The following is a 14,637-nucleotide window of genomic DNA, read 5'->3' as shown; positions in this document are numbered from 1 at the left end:
CAGAGAAGGCCCTGGGGGTGCTGGGTGCCAGCAGCTGGAGAGGAGCCAGGGGGTGCCCAGGGGGGCAAGAAGGGCAGCAGCAGCCTGGCCTGGAGCAGCACTGGGGTGGCAGCAGGAGCAGGGCAGGGATGGTGCCCCTGGGCTGGGCACTGGGGAGGCCACAGCTTGAGTGCTGGGTTCAGCTCTGGGCTCTCACTGCCAGAAGGACCTTGGGGAGCTGGAGCAGGGCCAGAGAAGGGCAAGAAAGCTGGGGAAGGGTCTGGGGAAGAGGGCTGGGGAGGAGCAGCTGAGGGAGCTGGGGGGGTTGAGGCTGGAAGAGGGCTGGGGAGGAGCAGCTGAGGGAGCTGGGGGGGTTGAGGCTGGAGCAGAGGAGGCTGAGGGAGACCTCCTTGCTCTCTGCAGCTCCCTGAGAGGAGGCTGCAGCCAGCTGGGGCTTGGGCTCTGCTCCCAAGGAGCAAGGGACAGGACAAGAGGCAATGGCCTCAAGCTGCCCCAGGGCAGGTTTGGGTTGGCCATGAGGAACAATTTCTTCCCTTGAGGCTTGTCCAGGCCTGGCCCAGGCTGCCCAGGGCAGTGGTGCAGTCCCCATGCCTGGAGGGGTTCAGAGCTATGTGGCTGTGGTGCTGAGGGCCAGGGCTCAGGGGTGCTGAGGGCCAGGGCTCAGGGGTCTGGGAGGTCTCTTCCAGCCTAAAGCATTGCCAGACTCCAGAAGCAGCCAGGGGAGGGCTGCAGGCTCCCTGCTGCAAACTGCTCACTAGCCTGGGGGTGAGCACTGCTGGCTGCACACTCAGCACTGCCAAGACTCTCAGAGCCTGCCCTAGAGTGACCCTCTCAGGTTAAAGATGAATCCTGACCTGACCAAGCAGCAGCTTTTCCTCAGCCAGGGCATCCAAAGCCAGCCAGAAGCAGAGCTCACCCTGCAGCCAGCTGCTGCTCTGGCTGTGCTCACAAGACCCTGGAGAGCAGCAGGGTGTGCAGACTCTGGCACAGGCTGCCCAGGCCTGGGGCTGGATGATCCTGAAGGTCCCTTCCATCCCAAACCATTCTGTGCATCAGAGATGGGGATGGCCACAGGGCTGTTCCAAGGGCTGCAGCCAGCAGGGAGCTCCAGGCTCTTGCTGAATGTGCTGCTTGAGAGCAACCATTTGAGTGAGGTGATCCAAAGAGCTGGAGGCACAGAACTGGAGTGAGGGCCCCAGGAAAGCTCTGAGGCTGGAAGCCCTCTGCTGGGAGGCCAGGCTGGGAGGGTTGGGGTTGTGCAGCCTGGAGAGGAGAAGGCTCCAGGGAGACCTCCTGGTGGCCTTGCAGCGCTTCAAGGGGACAGAAGAGAGCTGGGGACAGACTGCTGAGCAGGGCCTGTTGGGGCAGGCCAAGGGGGGATGGTTGGAACTGCAAGAGGGAGACTGAGAGTGGAGAGAAGGGAGAAAGGTTTGGTGCTGAGGGTGGGGAGAGCCTGTGCCAGGCTGCCCAGAGAGCTGGGAGCTGCCCCATGGCTGGCAGCAGTGCAGGGCAGGTTGGTTGGGGCTGGGAGCAGCCTGCTGTGGCTGCAGCTGTCCCTGCTGGCTGCAGGGCTTGCTCTGGGTGAGCTTGGAAGGTGCCTTCCAGCCCAAAGCAGTCCATGAGCCTGTGACAAATGCCCAGCATTCAGAAGATCTCTCCACTCAGACAGACAGACAGACAGACAGACAGACAGCTCCAGCAGGGTGTCAGGCAAGAGTCACTGCTCTGCCAGCACAGCAGAGCTCCACAGAGCAGGGGTGAGAGCAGAGCAGACCAGAAGGGGCTGTCCCTCAGGGGCTTCTGCACTTCCAGCACACATGCTGGGCCACCTCTGGGCCCTGGAAAGGTTGGAGCAGATGATCCTTGGGGCTCCAGCCTGGCATTCTGGGATATGCTCAGGATGGAGAGCACACAACCACCTCCACAGCTGCTGTCCCACCCTGCTGAGCTCCACACTTCCACCAGCTGCCCCTCCTGCCCAGCAGAGCCTTCCAGCCCCCCCCAGCCAGCCTGCTCTCACCTAGCAGCTTCCACTGCACAGCAGCAAACTCACCTCCATTCCTGATAGCTCTGATCCCTCGATGGAAATCTTCAAAGCTGATGACTCCAAGCCCACTGGGATCCAGGTACTTTGTTAGGTCCTTCACCTGCAACCACCAGAGAGCCACATTACTGCCAGAGACCTGCCAGCAGAGAAACACCTGGGGGTGCCCAGCCAGAACCCCTGGGCTGCAGACAGTCAGTCTGCTTACACCAAGCTGGGTGGCAGTGATGGGTGCCAGAGTTGATCAGCTGCAGGGCAGGAGGCTGTGCAGAGGGCCCTGGCCAGGCTGCAGCCATGGCTGAGGCCAAGGGGATGAGGTTCAACCAGGCCAAGGGCTGGGTCCTGCCCTTGGGGCACAACCACCCCAGGAAGGCTCCAGGCTGGGGGCAGAGTGGCTGCAAAGTGCCCAGCAGAGAAGGCCCTGGGGGTGCTGGGTGCCAGCAGCTGGAGAGGAGCCAGGGGGTGCCCAGGGGGGCAAGAAGGGCAGCAGCAGCCTGGGCTGGAGCAGCACTGGGGTGGCAGCAGGAGTAGAGAGTTGATGGTCCTATTGCACTGGGCAGGCTGCAGCTTCAGTACTGGGTTCAGCTTTGGGCCTCTCAATCCAAGGAGGACATTGAGGAGCTGGAGCAGGGCAAGAGAGCTGGGGAAGGGTCTGGAGAAGAGCAGCTGAGGGAGCTGGGGGGGTTGAGGCTGGAGCAGAGGAGGCTGAGGGAGACCTCCTTGCTCTCTGCAGCTCCCTGAGAGGAGGCTGCAGCCAGCTGGGGCTTAGGCTCTGCTCCCTAGGCTCAGGGCATAGAAGGAGAGGAGCTGACCTGAAACAGTGCCAGGGGACAGGAGAAGAAACTTCTTCCCTGGAAAGGTTCTCAGTGCCTGGCCCAGGCTGCCCAGGGGGGTGGCTGCATCCCCAGCCCTGGAGGTGTCTCCCAGGGGCAGAGCTGTGGTGCTGAGGGCCATGGCTCAGCCCCAGCCTGGGCAGAGCTAGAGAAGGGTTGGGCTGGAGGAGCTGGAAGGGCTTTGGCAGCCAAAACAATCTGTGAGAGGAGGGAAATTTTCTTTGGTGGCAGAGTGGTCAGGGCCTGGCAGAGGCTGCCCAGGCTGCCCAGGCTGGTGGAGTCCCCATGCCTGGAGGTCCCAGAACCCTGTGGCCATGGCAGCTGGGGCCATGGACTGTGCCCGTGGTGGGGTTGGGTTGGTGTTGGGCTGGATGCTCTGGGAGGGCTTTGCCAAACCAAACCATTCCATGAAGCTGACACCAAACTGTGGCTGTGCTGCAGGGAGGGAACAAAAGCAACCAGAGGGGCAGGGAGGGCTGTGCTGGAACTCAGACCACTGCTCCCCTGGGAAGCTGAGGTCAGGGCAGCACTGCCTGCAGCTCCCTCTCTGGCAGGGTTTGTGGTCCTGCCTTAGTTGGGAGGACTCAGGAAGAGGCTGCCCAGTAGGAGGGCCCAATTAAGAGGGTTCAGAGCTAATGAGCTTCTCCAGCCCAGCAATTGAGGCCAACTAACTGAAACATTTTCACCACGAGATGATGCCCAGGGGAGGGATCACATCAGCCTGCTAGGAGCAGCCTGTGGGGCCTGAGCTGGCACAGGTGGGGAGTAAGGGGCACTTGGCAGACCTGGCCAGGCTGGTCTGGGCTCTCCAAGCACAACAGGCAAAACAGTCAGGGTGCACACCAGTCAGGGTGCACACCAGTCTGAGGCTTTCCAGTACCTGAAGGTGCTCCAGAAAGCTGGGGACAAGGGCTGGGAGTGCCAGGCCCAGGGCCAAAGGCTTGGAGCTGGGAGAGAGGAGACTGAGAGTGGAGAGGAGGAAGAAATTGTTTGCAGTGAGGCTGGGGAGACTCTGGCACAGGCTGCCCAGGGAGGCTGTGGTTGCCTCCTGCCTGGGGCTGCTCAGAACCAGGCTGGATGAGGCCTTGGGCAGCCTGTGCTGTGGGAGGGGTCCCTGCCCATGGCAGGAGGGTGGCACTGGGTGATGTTGAAGCTCCCTTCCAACCCAACCCATCCCAGGAATCCAGTCACTCCTCATGGCCCACAAAGAGCCTTCAAAGAGGGTTGGTTTGTTCCTTACAGGCTGCCAGAAGCCTGCCCCTCAGGAACCCCCTGTGCAGCAGGGATGCTTCTCCAGCTGAGCTGATCCGAGCGTCCTCTGCTGCAAGGCAGACAGCCCCTGGCTGATATGAGACATGAGAGCTACAGCATGGGAGGCCTTGGAAGGGACCTCCTGAGACCACCCAGCCCAACTCCCCTGCCAGAGCAGGGCACCCAGGAACACAGCCAGGGGGGCTGGAAGCTCTGCAGAGCAGGAGACTCCACAGGCTCTGTGGGCAGCCTGCTCCAGGGCTCAGCAGCCTCCCAGAGCAAACGTTCTGTCCCATGGGGAGACACTGAGGCAGCTGGGTCTGCTTTAGGGCCACGAGACACAGACCCAGGAGGCAGCAGGGTGGCAGAAGCAGAAGAAGGAATTGCAGAAAGGAGATTGAGAGGAGGTATCAGGCTGAAATTCTTCACTGTGAGGATGGGGAGAGCCTGTGCCAGGCTGCCCAGGGAGCTGGGAGCTGCCCCATGGCTGGCAGCAGTGCAGGGCAGGTTGGTTGGGGCTGGGGGCAGCCTGCTGTGGCTGCAGCTGTCCCTGCTGGCTGCAGGGCTTGCACTGGATGAGCTGAAAGGTCCCTTCCAGCCCAAAGCAGCCTGGGATTCTATAATTAGCTCTGTACTCCAAGCTGGCCACAGCACTGCCCTGCCAAACACCATCAGCCTCTGCTCCTCCTCCTGCCCCGGCGCTGACGCACAGGAGGAAGGCCCAGGCAGGGTGCTGGGCTGGCCCTGCTCAGCTCTCAGGAGCACAGCCACGAGCCTTGACTCACTCTGGCAAGCTCCTGCTTTTGGTCTCTTCTCAGGGAAGAGGCTGGTGAATCACCAGAGCTCCCCTGGCAGGGCAGGAAGCCTCCTCTCTGAGAGGAGGCTGAAGGCTGAGGAGGGAAGCAGAGCCCAGGCGAGGTGCTGAGCACCTCCTGCCTCACCACAGCACCAGCCCTGGGGCTGCTGCTTTGTGTTGTGTTTCTCCCAGCCCCAGCTCTGTGTTGACACAGGGAAACCCCATCTGCAGCGTGGCACAGCCAGCCACCTGCATCTCTGAGCATGGGAGGGCAGACTGGGAACAGAGATCACAGTCTCACAGGATAACCAAGGTTGGGAGAGACCCCAAGGGTCATCCAGTCCAACCTGTCCCAACAGACCTCACAACTAGACCATGGCACCAAGTGCCACATCCAATCTCCCCTTGAACACCTCCAGGGATGGGGACTCCACCACCTCCCTGGGCAGCACATCCCAATGGCTAACGACTCGCTCAGTGAAGAACTTTCTCCTCACCTCCAGCCTAAACCTCCCCTGGCACAGCTTGAGACTGTGTCCTCTTGTTCTGGTGCTGGGTGCCTGGGAGCAGAGCCCAACCCCTACCTGGCTCCAACCTCCCTGCAGGGAGTTGCAGAGAGCAAGAAGGTCTCCCCTGAGCCTCCTCTTCTGCAGGCTAAGCAACCCCAGCTCCCTCAGCCTCTCCTCCCAGGGCTGTGCCCCAGACCCCTCCCCAGCTTTGTTGCCCTTCTCTGGACACCTTCAAGTCTCTCAATGTCCTTCTTGAGCTGAGGAGCCCAGAGCTGGACACAGGACTCAAGGGGTGGCCTAACCAATGCAGAGTACAGGGGCACAATGACCTCCCTGCTCCTGCTGGCCACACTGTTCCTGCTGCAGGCCAGGATGCCCTTGGCCCTCTTGGCCCCCTGGGCACACTGCTGGCTCATGTTCAGCCAGCTGTCCACCACCACCCCCAGGTCCCTCTCTGTTTGGCAGCTCTCAGCCCCTCTGCCCCCAGCCTGTAGCTCTGCATGGGGTTGCTGTGGCCGAAGTGCAGCCCCTGGCACTGGGACTTGTTGAATGCCATCCTGTTGGCCTCTGCCCATCTGTCCAGCCTGGCAAGGTCCCTCTGCAGAGCCCTTCTGCCCTCTAACTGACCAACCTCTGCTCCCAGCTTGCTGTCAGCTGCAAATTTGCTGATGCCTGACTCAATGCCCTCCTCCAGATCACCAATGAAGATATTGAACAGGCTGGGGCCCAGCACTGCTCCCTGGGGCACACCACTGGTGCCTGGCTGCCAGCTGGCTGTGGCACCATTCACCACCACTCTCTGGGCTCAGCCTCCAGCCAGTTCCTAACCCAGCTCAGAGAGCTGCTGGCCAAGCCAGGGACTGACAGCTTGGCCTGGGGTTTGCTGTGGGGGATGGTGTCCAAGGCCTTGCTGAGGTCCAGGCAGAGCACATCCACAGCCTGCCCCACAGCCACCAGGCAGTCCCCTGGGCATGGAAGGAGATCAGGCTGGAGAGGCAGGACCTGCCCTTCCTAACTCCATGCTGGCTGGATGGGGAAGAAACTCTTAGCAGTGAGGCTGGGGAGACTCTGGCACAGGCTGCCCAGGGGGCTGTGGGTGTCCCTCCCTGCAGGTGTTCAAGACCAGCCTGGCTGAAGCCTTGAGCAGCCTGTGCTGCTGGGAGGGGTCCCTGCCCATGGCAGGGGAAGGTGGAGCTGGGGGACCTTGGAGGTCCCTCCCAACCCATCCTGTGAAGCTGTGAACCTGCAGGTGGCTTCCAGCTCCATGTGGGGGAGCAGGAGATGTCTCTGCTTCTGCCAGCCCCACAGCATGGAGCAAACCATGGCTCAGGGCTAGGCTGGATGGGGCCTTGAGCCACCTGGGCTAGTGAGAGGTATCCCTGCCCATGGCAGGGGCTTGGAGATGGATGAGCCTGAAGGTCCCTTCCAACCCAAGCCCCTCTGTGAAACCAGAGCTGAGACCATAACCAGCACTGGGCTGAGCCTCTCTGGGTCTGCCATGACAGGAACCCCCAGGTCCAGCCTGGCACTGACTTTGCCAACCTGCTGCCTTACTCCACTGTGGCAGAGGAGGAGGCAACCCAAGCAGCTCCCCCAGCCCCGGGGGGGGTTTGTTTTGGCAGCCAGGTAACACAAGGGCAGGACTCAGCCAGCACACCTGGCCTTGGCTGGGTCAGGCTCCTGTGTGCTAACAAAGGGCTCTCAGAGCATGAAAAGCAGCTCTCAGGAGCCTGTGGGCTTCAGTTACCTCATCTGGCAGCTTCCCCAGCTCAGAGGCTGCAGCTTCATTGTTCTCTGCCTGCAGAGCTCAAGTGCCCTCTCATCAGCCCCTGAGTGCAAGCTCTCCAGCCCTGCTGATGAGCATGAGGCACAGGCCAGGCAGGGCTGGGGGCAGCCTCCCAGCTCCATGCAGGGTGGGAAACCCTCCTGGCACAGAACCACAGCACTGCTGAGTTTGGAAGAGACCTCTGAGATCAGCAAGTCCAAACACTCACCCAGAGTCAGTGTCAGCACTGCTGCTCAGACCTCACCTCCAACCCTGCCTCCAGCTCTGCTGTCCCCAGCAGCAGAAGGACACAGAGCTGCTGGAGAGAGGCCAGAGGAGGCCACAGAGATGCTGCCAGGGCTGGAGCAGCTCTGCTGGGAGCACAGGCTGAGGGAGCTGGGGCTGTGCAGCCTGCAGAGGAGAAGGCTCCAGGGGCTCCTCAGAGCTGCTGCCAGCACCTGAAGGGATCCTGCAGGAAGGCTGCAGAGGAACTTTTGCTGAGGGGGTCTGAGCCAGGCCAAGGGGGAAGGGTTTGGAGCTGAGGCAGAGCAGGGTTAGAGTGGAGCTGAGGCAGAAGTTGTTGAGTGGGAGGCTGGGGAGCCTCTGGCCCAGGCTGCCCAGGGAGGCTGTGGCTGCCTCCTGCCTGGGGGTGCTGAAGGCCAGGCTGGATGAGGCCTTGAGCAGCTGAGTCCAGCTGAGAGCTGCCCCTGCCCAGGGCAGGGGTTGGAGGTCCCTTCCAGCCCAAGTGGTGGTTCTGTGATGCTGCTGAGCCACTGCCCCCAAACCACCTCCCTCAGCACCACAGCCAGCTGGCTTTGAACCCCTCCAGGGCTGGGGACTCCACCACCTCCCTGGGCAGCCTGGGCCAGGGCCTGAGATCCCTTGCTGGGGAGAAACTGTTCCTCATGGCCAACCTGAACCTGCCCTGGGGCAACCTGAGGCCATTGCCTCTGGTCCTCTCAATACCCCCAAGGCACCTGTCCCACACCAGGAAGGAGCAGCTGCAGCAGTGTTCTGTTGACACTGAAGAACCCCCTGGGGGTTAAACTGAGCTGCAGGCAAGGGGAAGGCAGAGGAAAGGCTTCTTCAGATCACACAACCCTGACCTGATTGAAGCAAGCAAACCAAAGCCATGCAGCTGAGCACAGAAGCCCAGGTTGGAAGGGACCTCAGGGATCCTCTGGTCCAGCTCTTCTTTAGAGAAGCTTAGAAAACCCTCTCTGAAGCTCAGGGCCCTGACAGCGTGGCTGAGCCCACCCAAACCTGCCTGCATTGGCTGCTCCAGGCCAAAAAGGGACCCTAACCAACTGAGACACCATCACCAGCCTCAGGCAGTGGCCACTGACACTCTGAGGAGCTCAGCACACACAGACATAAAGATCAGAGAATGGTTTGGGTTGAAAGAGCCCTTAAGGTCATCACCCCAACCCCACCATGGCCACCAAACCCTGGCCCCAGCTGCCATGGCCACAGGGTTCTGGAGCCCCTCCAGGCATGGGGACTCCACCACCTCCCTGGGCAGCCTCTGCCAGGCCCTGACCACTCTGCCACCAAAGACATTTTGCCTCCTCTCCAACCTAACCCTCCCCTGGCACAGTTTCAGGCCATTGCCTCTTGTCCTGTCCCTTGTTCCTAGGGAGCAGAGCCCAAGCCCCAGCTGGCTGCAGCCTCCTCTCAGGGAGCTGCAGAGAGCAGTGAGGTCTCCCTCAGCCTCCTCCAGGAGAGAGAAACCACCAGCAGTGCCTCCCCTCAGCCACAGTGAGAAGCTGCCCAGGGACAGCAGCAGCTCTCTCCTGTGTGCCAGCATCTCCCAGCAGCCACAGGAGACCTGGGCTGCTGCAGGGACATCCCTGCCCCAGCCTCTGGCTGCCCACAAGCTCCTCAACCTGCTGCCACCTGTGAGGCCAGGCTGGATGAGGCCCTGAGCAGCCTGTGCTGGTGGGAGGTGTCCCTGCCCATGGCAGGGGGCTGGAACTGGATGAGCTTTAGGGTCCCTTCCAATCCCAAGCATTCTGGGATTCCCAAAGCCCTTCCCAGCACTCCACCTTGGCAGCTCCATCCCCACAGCCGAGCAGGATGGGAGCTTGGGTTGCACTTGGCTGCAGCAGCGTCTGGAGGGGGGCAGAGTGAAGGTGCTGCAGTGCAGCAGGCAGGCAGCACCTCTCAGCAGGCTTCTGTGCTGCTGCAATTACACCTCATTAAGTAACCTTTAAAATGCCCTCCAGGGCCAGGGCTCCCCTGGTCACTTCTGCCTTACTGATCTCCCAGGAGGTGGCACTTAGCCAGGGCTGCTGTGAGCCTCCTCAGAAGCTCCAGGAGGAGATCCCAGGCAGATGGGGTCTGCTCCAGCCTCTCTTTCAAGGTCCACCACAGCTGGCACTCAGAGAGGCTGCTCTCTGCACCTACCCTTGAGCAGGCACCAGCTCAAGTGCCCTTGCTGTCACCTCAGCCCCAGAGGCTCTCTGCCATCAGTCCACAACTTGGAGCCAAGAGCCCAGGCAGCTTTCAGAGCCAGGGAACAGCTCCACTCTGCTTCATCTGCATCACTCCAGGAGGAGGCAAAGCTGCTGCTGAAGGCAAAAAGGCAATAAGCCTCCCATGGTGCTTCACCAGCCTGCAAGTGTTCCAGGAGCTGGAGAGGAATCCCCCAAAGGAGAGACCCTCCAGCAGCAGAAGGTTTCCTTGGAGCAACCTGAGCAAGCTGCCCACTGAGCAGGAGCTTCCCTCCTCTCCTACCTGCCCAGGAAGCCAACATCCTCCCCCCTCCAAACACCTGCCCAACAAACCTTCCTTCCACCCTCTGCAGCCCAGCCCCAGCCTGGCCTGGGCTGAGCCCCAGCAGTGTGGGCAGCAGGGGCAGGGAGGGGATTCTGCCCCTCTGCTGTGCCTGCTGAGACCTCCCCTGCAGGGCTGGGGCAGCTCTGGAGCCCTCAGCACAGCCAGGGAGCTGCTGGAGCAGGGCCAGGGGAGGCCACAGCAGTGCTGGGAGGCTGGAAGCCCTCTGCTGGGAGGCCAGGCTGGGAGGGTTGGGGTTGTGCAGCCTGCAGAGGAGAAGGCTCCAGGGAGACCTTAGAGCAATCCTCCAGTATTTGATGAGGGCTCCAGGAGAGCTGGGGAGGGACTTTGGACCTGGGCTGAGAGTGACAGCCTGAGGCTGATGGCTCAGAGTGGAAGAAGATGGATTTAAGATCAGACATTGGGAAGAAATTGCTCCCCAGGAGGGTGGAGAGGCACTGGGACAGGCTGCCCACAGCAGCTGTGCAGGCTCCAAGCCTCAAAGCCAGGTTGGGCAAGGCCTGGAGCAAGCTGGCTGGAGGTGTCCTGTCCATGGCAGGGGCTTGGATGATCCTGAAGGTCCCTTCCAAGCCAGTCTGTGACTGTTACTCCAGGAGGAGAGCTGCTTGGCATGCCCCCAGCTGCTGGTGGCTGTCACCTGCCTGGGGCAGCTCCTGGCCTGAGCTCTGGGCACTGCTGCTCAGCAGCCTCTCCTTCTGCAGGCACAGGAAATTCCAGGAGAGGGATGTGGACCCAGAGCAACCAGGAGAGAATTCCCTCCCCAGGCAAACACTGCTTTCCCTTTTTTGGAAGGTTTGGAATCTACCACAGCAGCTCCAAGGCAGCTGTGAGCCAAGAACAAGCCCAAAGCTGCTGCAGGGAAGGAAGCCTCCTGTGCTCCCCTGCCAAGGCCACTGAGATGATCAGAAGTGTCCAAAGCAAAATCCTCTCCTTCCAACACTCCAAATTCCAGGAGGGAAAGGAAAGGGAAGCCAGAGGATGCTGGAGAGAGCTGGCAGCCAAAAGAAGCCTGAGGACCTGGATCCTTCCTGCCCACCCTTCACAAGAAAGCAGGACAAATCAGTGCACCCAGCCAGGCCCCTGGCATGGAGCTGAGCAGCAGCAGCTCTGCAGCAGCCCAGGCTGCCCATGGCCAGCAGCTGGGGGTTTTCCTGCTGGCAGGAATTGCCCTGGGCTGCAAGAGGCAACCAGCCTGATCACAGCAACTTCAGGGACTCACCCTGCCAGCTCCAAGGCTTCTCTGCACTCACCACAGCTTCAGGAGCTCCACCTCGTTGTGTTCATGGATGCACAGCATGGTTGGGTTGGAAGGGACCTCAGAGATCCCCCAGTGCCACCCCCTGCCCTGGGCAGGGACACCTCCCACCAGCACAGGCTGCTCAAGGCCTCATCCAGCCTGGTCCTCAGCACCTCCAGGCAGGAGGCAGCCACAGCCTCCCTGGGCAGCCTGTGCCAGAGTCTCCCCAGCCTCACTGCAAAGGATTTCTTCCTCCTCTCCACTCTCAGTCTCCTCTCTCCCAGTCAAAGCCATTGGCCCTGGGCCTGGCACTCCCAGCCCTTGTCCCAAGTCCCTCCCCAGCTCTCCTGGAGCCCTTCAGGTCCTGGGAGGCTGCTCTGAGGTCTCCCTGCAGCCTTCTCTTCTGCAGGCTGCACAGCCCCAGCTCTCCCAGCCTGGCCCCACAGGGGAGGTTCTGCAGCCTCTGATCATCTCTGTGGCCTCCTCTGGTCCCTCTCCAGCAGCTCCAGGTCCTTCCTGTGCTGGGGGCCCCAGAGCTGGAGGCAGTGCTGCAGGTGGGGGCTGAGCAGAGCAGAGCAGAGGGGCAGAATCCCCTCCCTGTGCTGCTGCTCTCCCTGCTCTGGCTGCAGCTCAGCACTCAGCTGCCTCTGGGCTGCCAGGGCCCAGTGCTGGCTCCTGGGGACTGTGTCACCAGCTGACCCCCCCAAGGCCTCCTCCTCCAAAGGGACCTCTCCCCACCAGGCAGGGCTGCTTCCAACAACCCAGCCACTGCTGCCACTGAGGAGGTGAAGCTCATTTTCAGGAGCAGCTTCAAGGTTTGAAAAGGTTCCCAGGAGCATTAAGTGACTCTGAAACAGTTTCATCCCAGGTCAGCTGTGCCTGCCTGAAGGGCTGCAGATTCCCTGCCCAACAGCTTCCCAAGAGCTGCTCCTCCACAAGCATCTTCACCTGCCCAATGAAGCTCAAGAGCCTGCTGCCCCCACCCTGCAGAACATCACAGAGCTTTGTCCCCAGCTTTTGTTGCTCTGATGACAGAGGGAATCTTGTTCTCACCCTTGCACACGGCCAGCTCAGAGGCAGAGAACTGGAGCAGGAGGTTCAGTGCTAGGTTACTCCTCAGATGAACCACAGGTAGGCTGGAGCCACCCTTGGGGGACAGCCAGGTGCCACAGCTGAAGTCACCTCGGGGCTCAGGAGGGCAGCATCCTGCTGGGGGACAGCAGTGGGGGCACAAAACCCAGGCAGCAGCTCAGCTGACCAGCAAAGGCAGCTCCAAGCAAACATGCCAGGAGCTCCCCCACTGAGGGGGGGATATTTTAAGGTGCTGAACACTCTGTGGTGCCTGCTGGAGCTTCAGGGACACAGACCTCTGGTTTGCTGTGGAGCAGTTCCCATACAGCTACAGCAGGGAGGTGGAGCTCCACTCAACACATTCTTGTGCTGGGGTTTGCAGCTCCAGCTCTGGGCTCCCCAGGTGAGGAGGGACAGAGAGCTGCTGGGGAGAGTCCAGGGCAGGCTGCAGAGCTGCTGGGGGGCCTGGAGCAGCTCTGGGAGCAGCAAAGGCTGAGAGCCCTGGGGCTGAGAGCCTGCAGCAGAGCAGCCCCAGAGGGCAGCTGAGCAATGCTCAGCAAGAGACAAAGGAGCTGGGGTTTGGTTTCTTCCTCTTCCCTCCTACTCCACAACCCACCAGTCTGTTAAGATACTCTTTACCCTGTACCAGCTCCAAGAGACTCTGAAGGAGAAACCTCCTTACAAGCCAAAGGTTGGGAAGAAGAGCCATCCCCTGCCCCCCTCAGAGCAGTGCCAAAGCCCAGCCTGGCACTGCCACTGCCCCATTAGAGCCTTGGGTTACTCCTTGGCAGTGTTGGGTGCCCCAACCAAGGTTCATACCAAGCACCCCTGAGAGGAACTGTGAGCCCTCCCCAGGCAGAGGGATGGGGAGGCTCTCTTTGGGACCTCTGCTGCCAAGTGCCAACAGCCAATGGTTAATGCTACCAGGAAGCAGTGAGTTTCACTCCTCAGCAACCCCCTGATGTCCTCCTCCCTGTGCCTGGCTACATCCTGTCTGCTCTGGGATGCTCCAGACCTGGACCTTCAGCTCAGCAGCACCAGGGGCAAGCACCACAGAACCACAGCATGGGAGGGGTTGGAAGGGACCCCCAGAGATCACCCAGCCCAAGCCCCCTGCCAGAGCAGGGCACCCAGGGCAGGGCACACAGGAACACAGCTGGGGGGGGTTTGAAAGGCTTCAGAGGAGGAGCACAGTGCCCAGGGGGGGTTGGAAGCTCTCCACAACCTCTCTGGGCAGCCTGCTCCAGGCCTCCAGCAGCCTCACCCCAAACAACTTTCTCCTCCTGCTCAGCTCCAACCTCCTGCCTGACACTTGCTGCCCCTTGGCCTGTCCCTGGGCACCACTGACAAGAGCCTGGCACCTTCATCCTGCCCCCCACCCCTCTTGCTGATAGACATTGATCAGATCCCTCTCAGCCCTTCTCCTCTCCAGGCTCAACAGCCCCAGGGCTCTCAGCCTTTCTTCAAGTCCTGCCATCACTCTTGTCACCTCTGCTGGACTCTCCCCAGCAGTTCCCTGTCCCTCTTGCCCTGGGAAGCCCACAGCAGGACAGAGCACTGCAGGGGTGGTCTCACCAGGACAGAGCAGAGGGGCAGGAGAGCCTCAGCAATGCCCCAGGTGTGCTCCATCATCACACAACCTGGCCACACAGGGACCTGGCTCCAGCAGCACTGCACAGGACACCACAGCCCTGCTGCTTCAGGGGGAAAAGCCCTGGCAGAGCATCCAGCCCAGCCAGCAACCCAACCCCATGGCCACATGGCTCTGGAACCCCTCCAGGCATGGGGACTGCACCACCTCCCTGGGCAGCCTCTGCCAGGCCCTGACCACTCTGGCACAACAGAGCTCAGCAGGGAGCTCCCCCAGGCAGGAGCATCCTCTTCAAAGCTCATACTGGAAAGGGAATGGAAGATGCAAAGCTTTTCAAGTGAAGGTGAAGGCTGAGAGGAGCTCTGGGGGCTCTGCTGGCCTCCAGCAGCTGGAGGAGCTGAGTGCCTTGCAGGCTTGGTGTGGCTGGCAAAGCAAGCAGCTGTGCTGCAGCTGCCAGGGGAAAGCCTCCCCAGCAGGGACTCCAGCACAGCAGCACACAGCTGGGTGTCCCAGAGGGAGTCACGGAGAGTGCAAAACACAGAGCCCCACCAGGACAGCCTGGCTGTGCCAGCAGGGCCATGGCACACCCTGAGCACAGCAGCAAGGTCTCAGACCCTGCCTCAGCCCAGCCAGCCCTGGGCACCTGCCTGCTGCCCAGCCATGGCCTCAGGCCCAGCACTCAGATGGCTTTTGCAGCTTCAGGCTGCTGGAGCTGGCCTGCTGCTGGGTCCTTCAGTGGTGTCC

General features: G+C 61.3%; 1 protein-coding gene across 1 annotated transcript in view; it reads right to left on the bottom strand.

Moving 5' to 3' along the window:
• Positions 1-14,637, bottom strand: part of RAB11FIP3 (RAB11 family interacting protein 3) — an 88,850-nt gene that overhangs the window by 63,097 nt on the left and 11,116 nt on the right. The window contains exon 2 of the mRNA XM_054180698.1: positions 2,054-2,147. Within this exon, the coding sequence (XP_054036673.1) occupies positions 2,054-2,147 (94 nt within the window). The remainder of the gene's footprint in view (positions 1-2,053; positions 2,148-14,637) is intronic.

Source organism: Dryobates pubescens, chromosome 4, assembly GCF_014839835.1.
Source record: "Dryobates pubescens isolate bDryPub1 chromosome 4, bDryPub1.pri, whole genome shotgun sequence".
In the NCBI taxonomy this organism is placed as follows: Eukaryota; Metazoa; Chordata; class Aves; order Piciformes; family Picidae; genus Dryobates; species Dryobates pubescens.
Note: the sequence above shows the minus strand (reverse complement) of the source record. Positions and strands in the feature narration are given on the sequence as shown.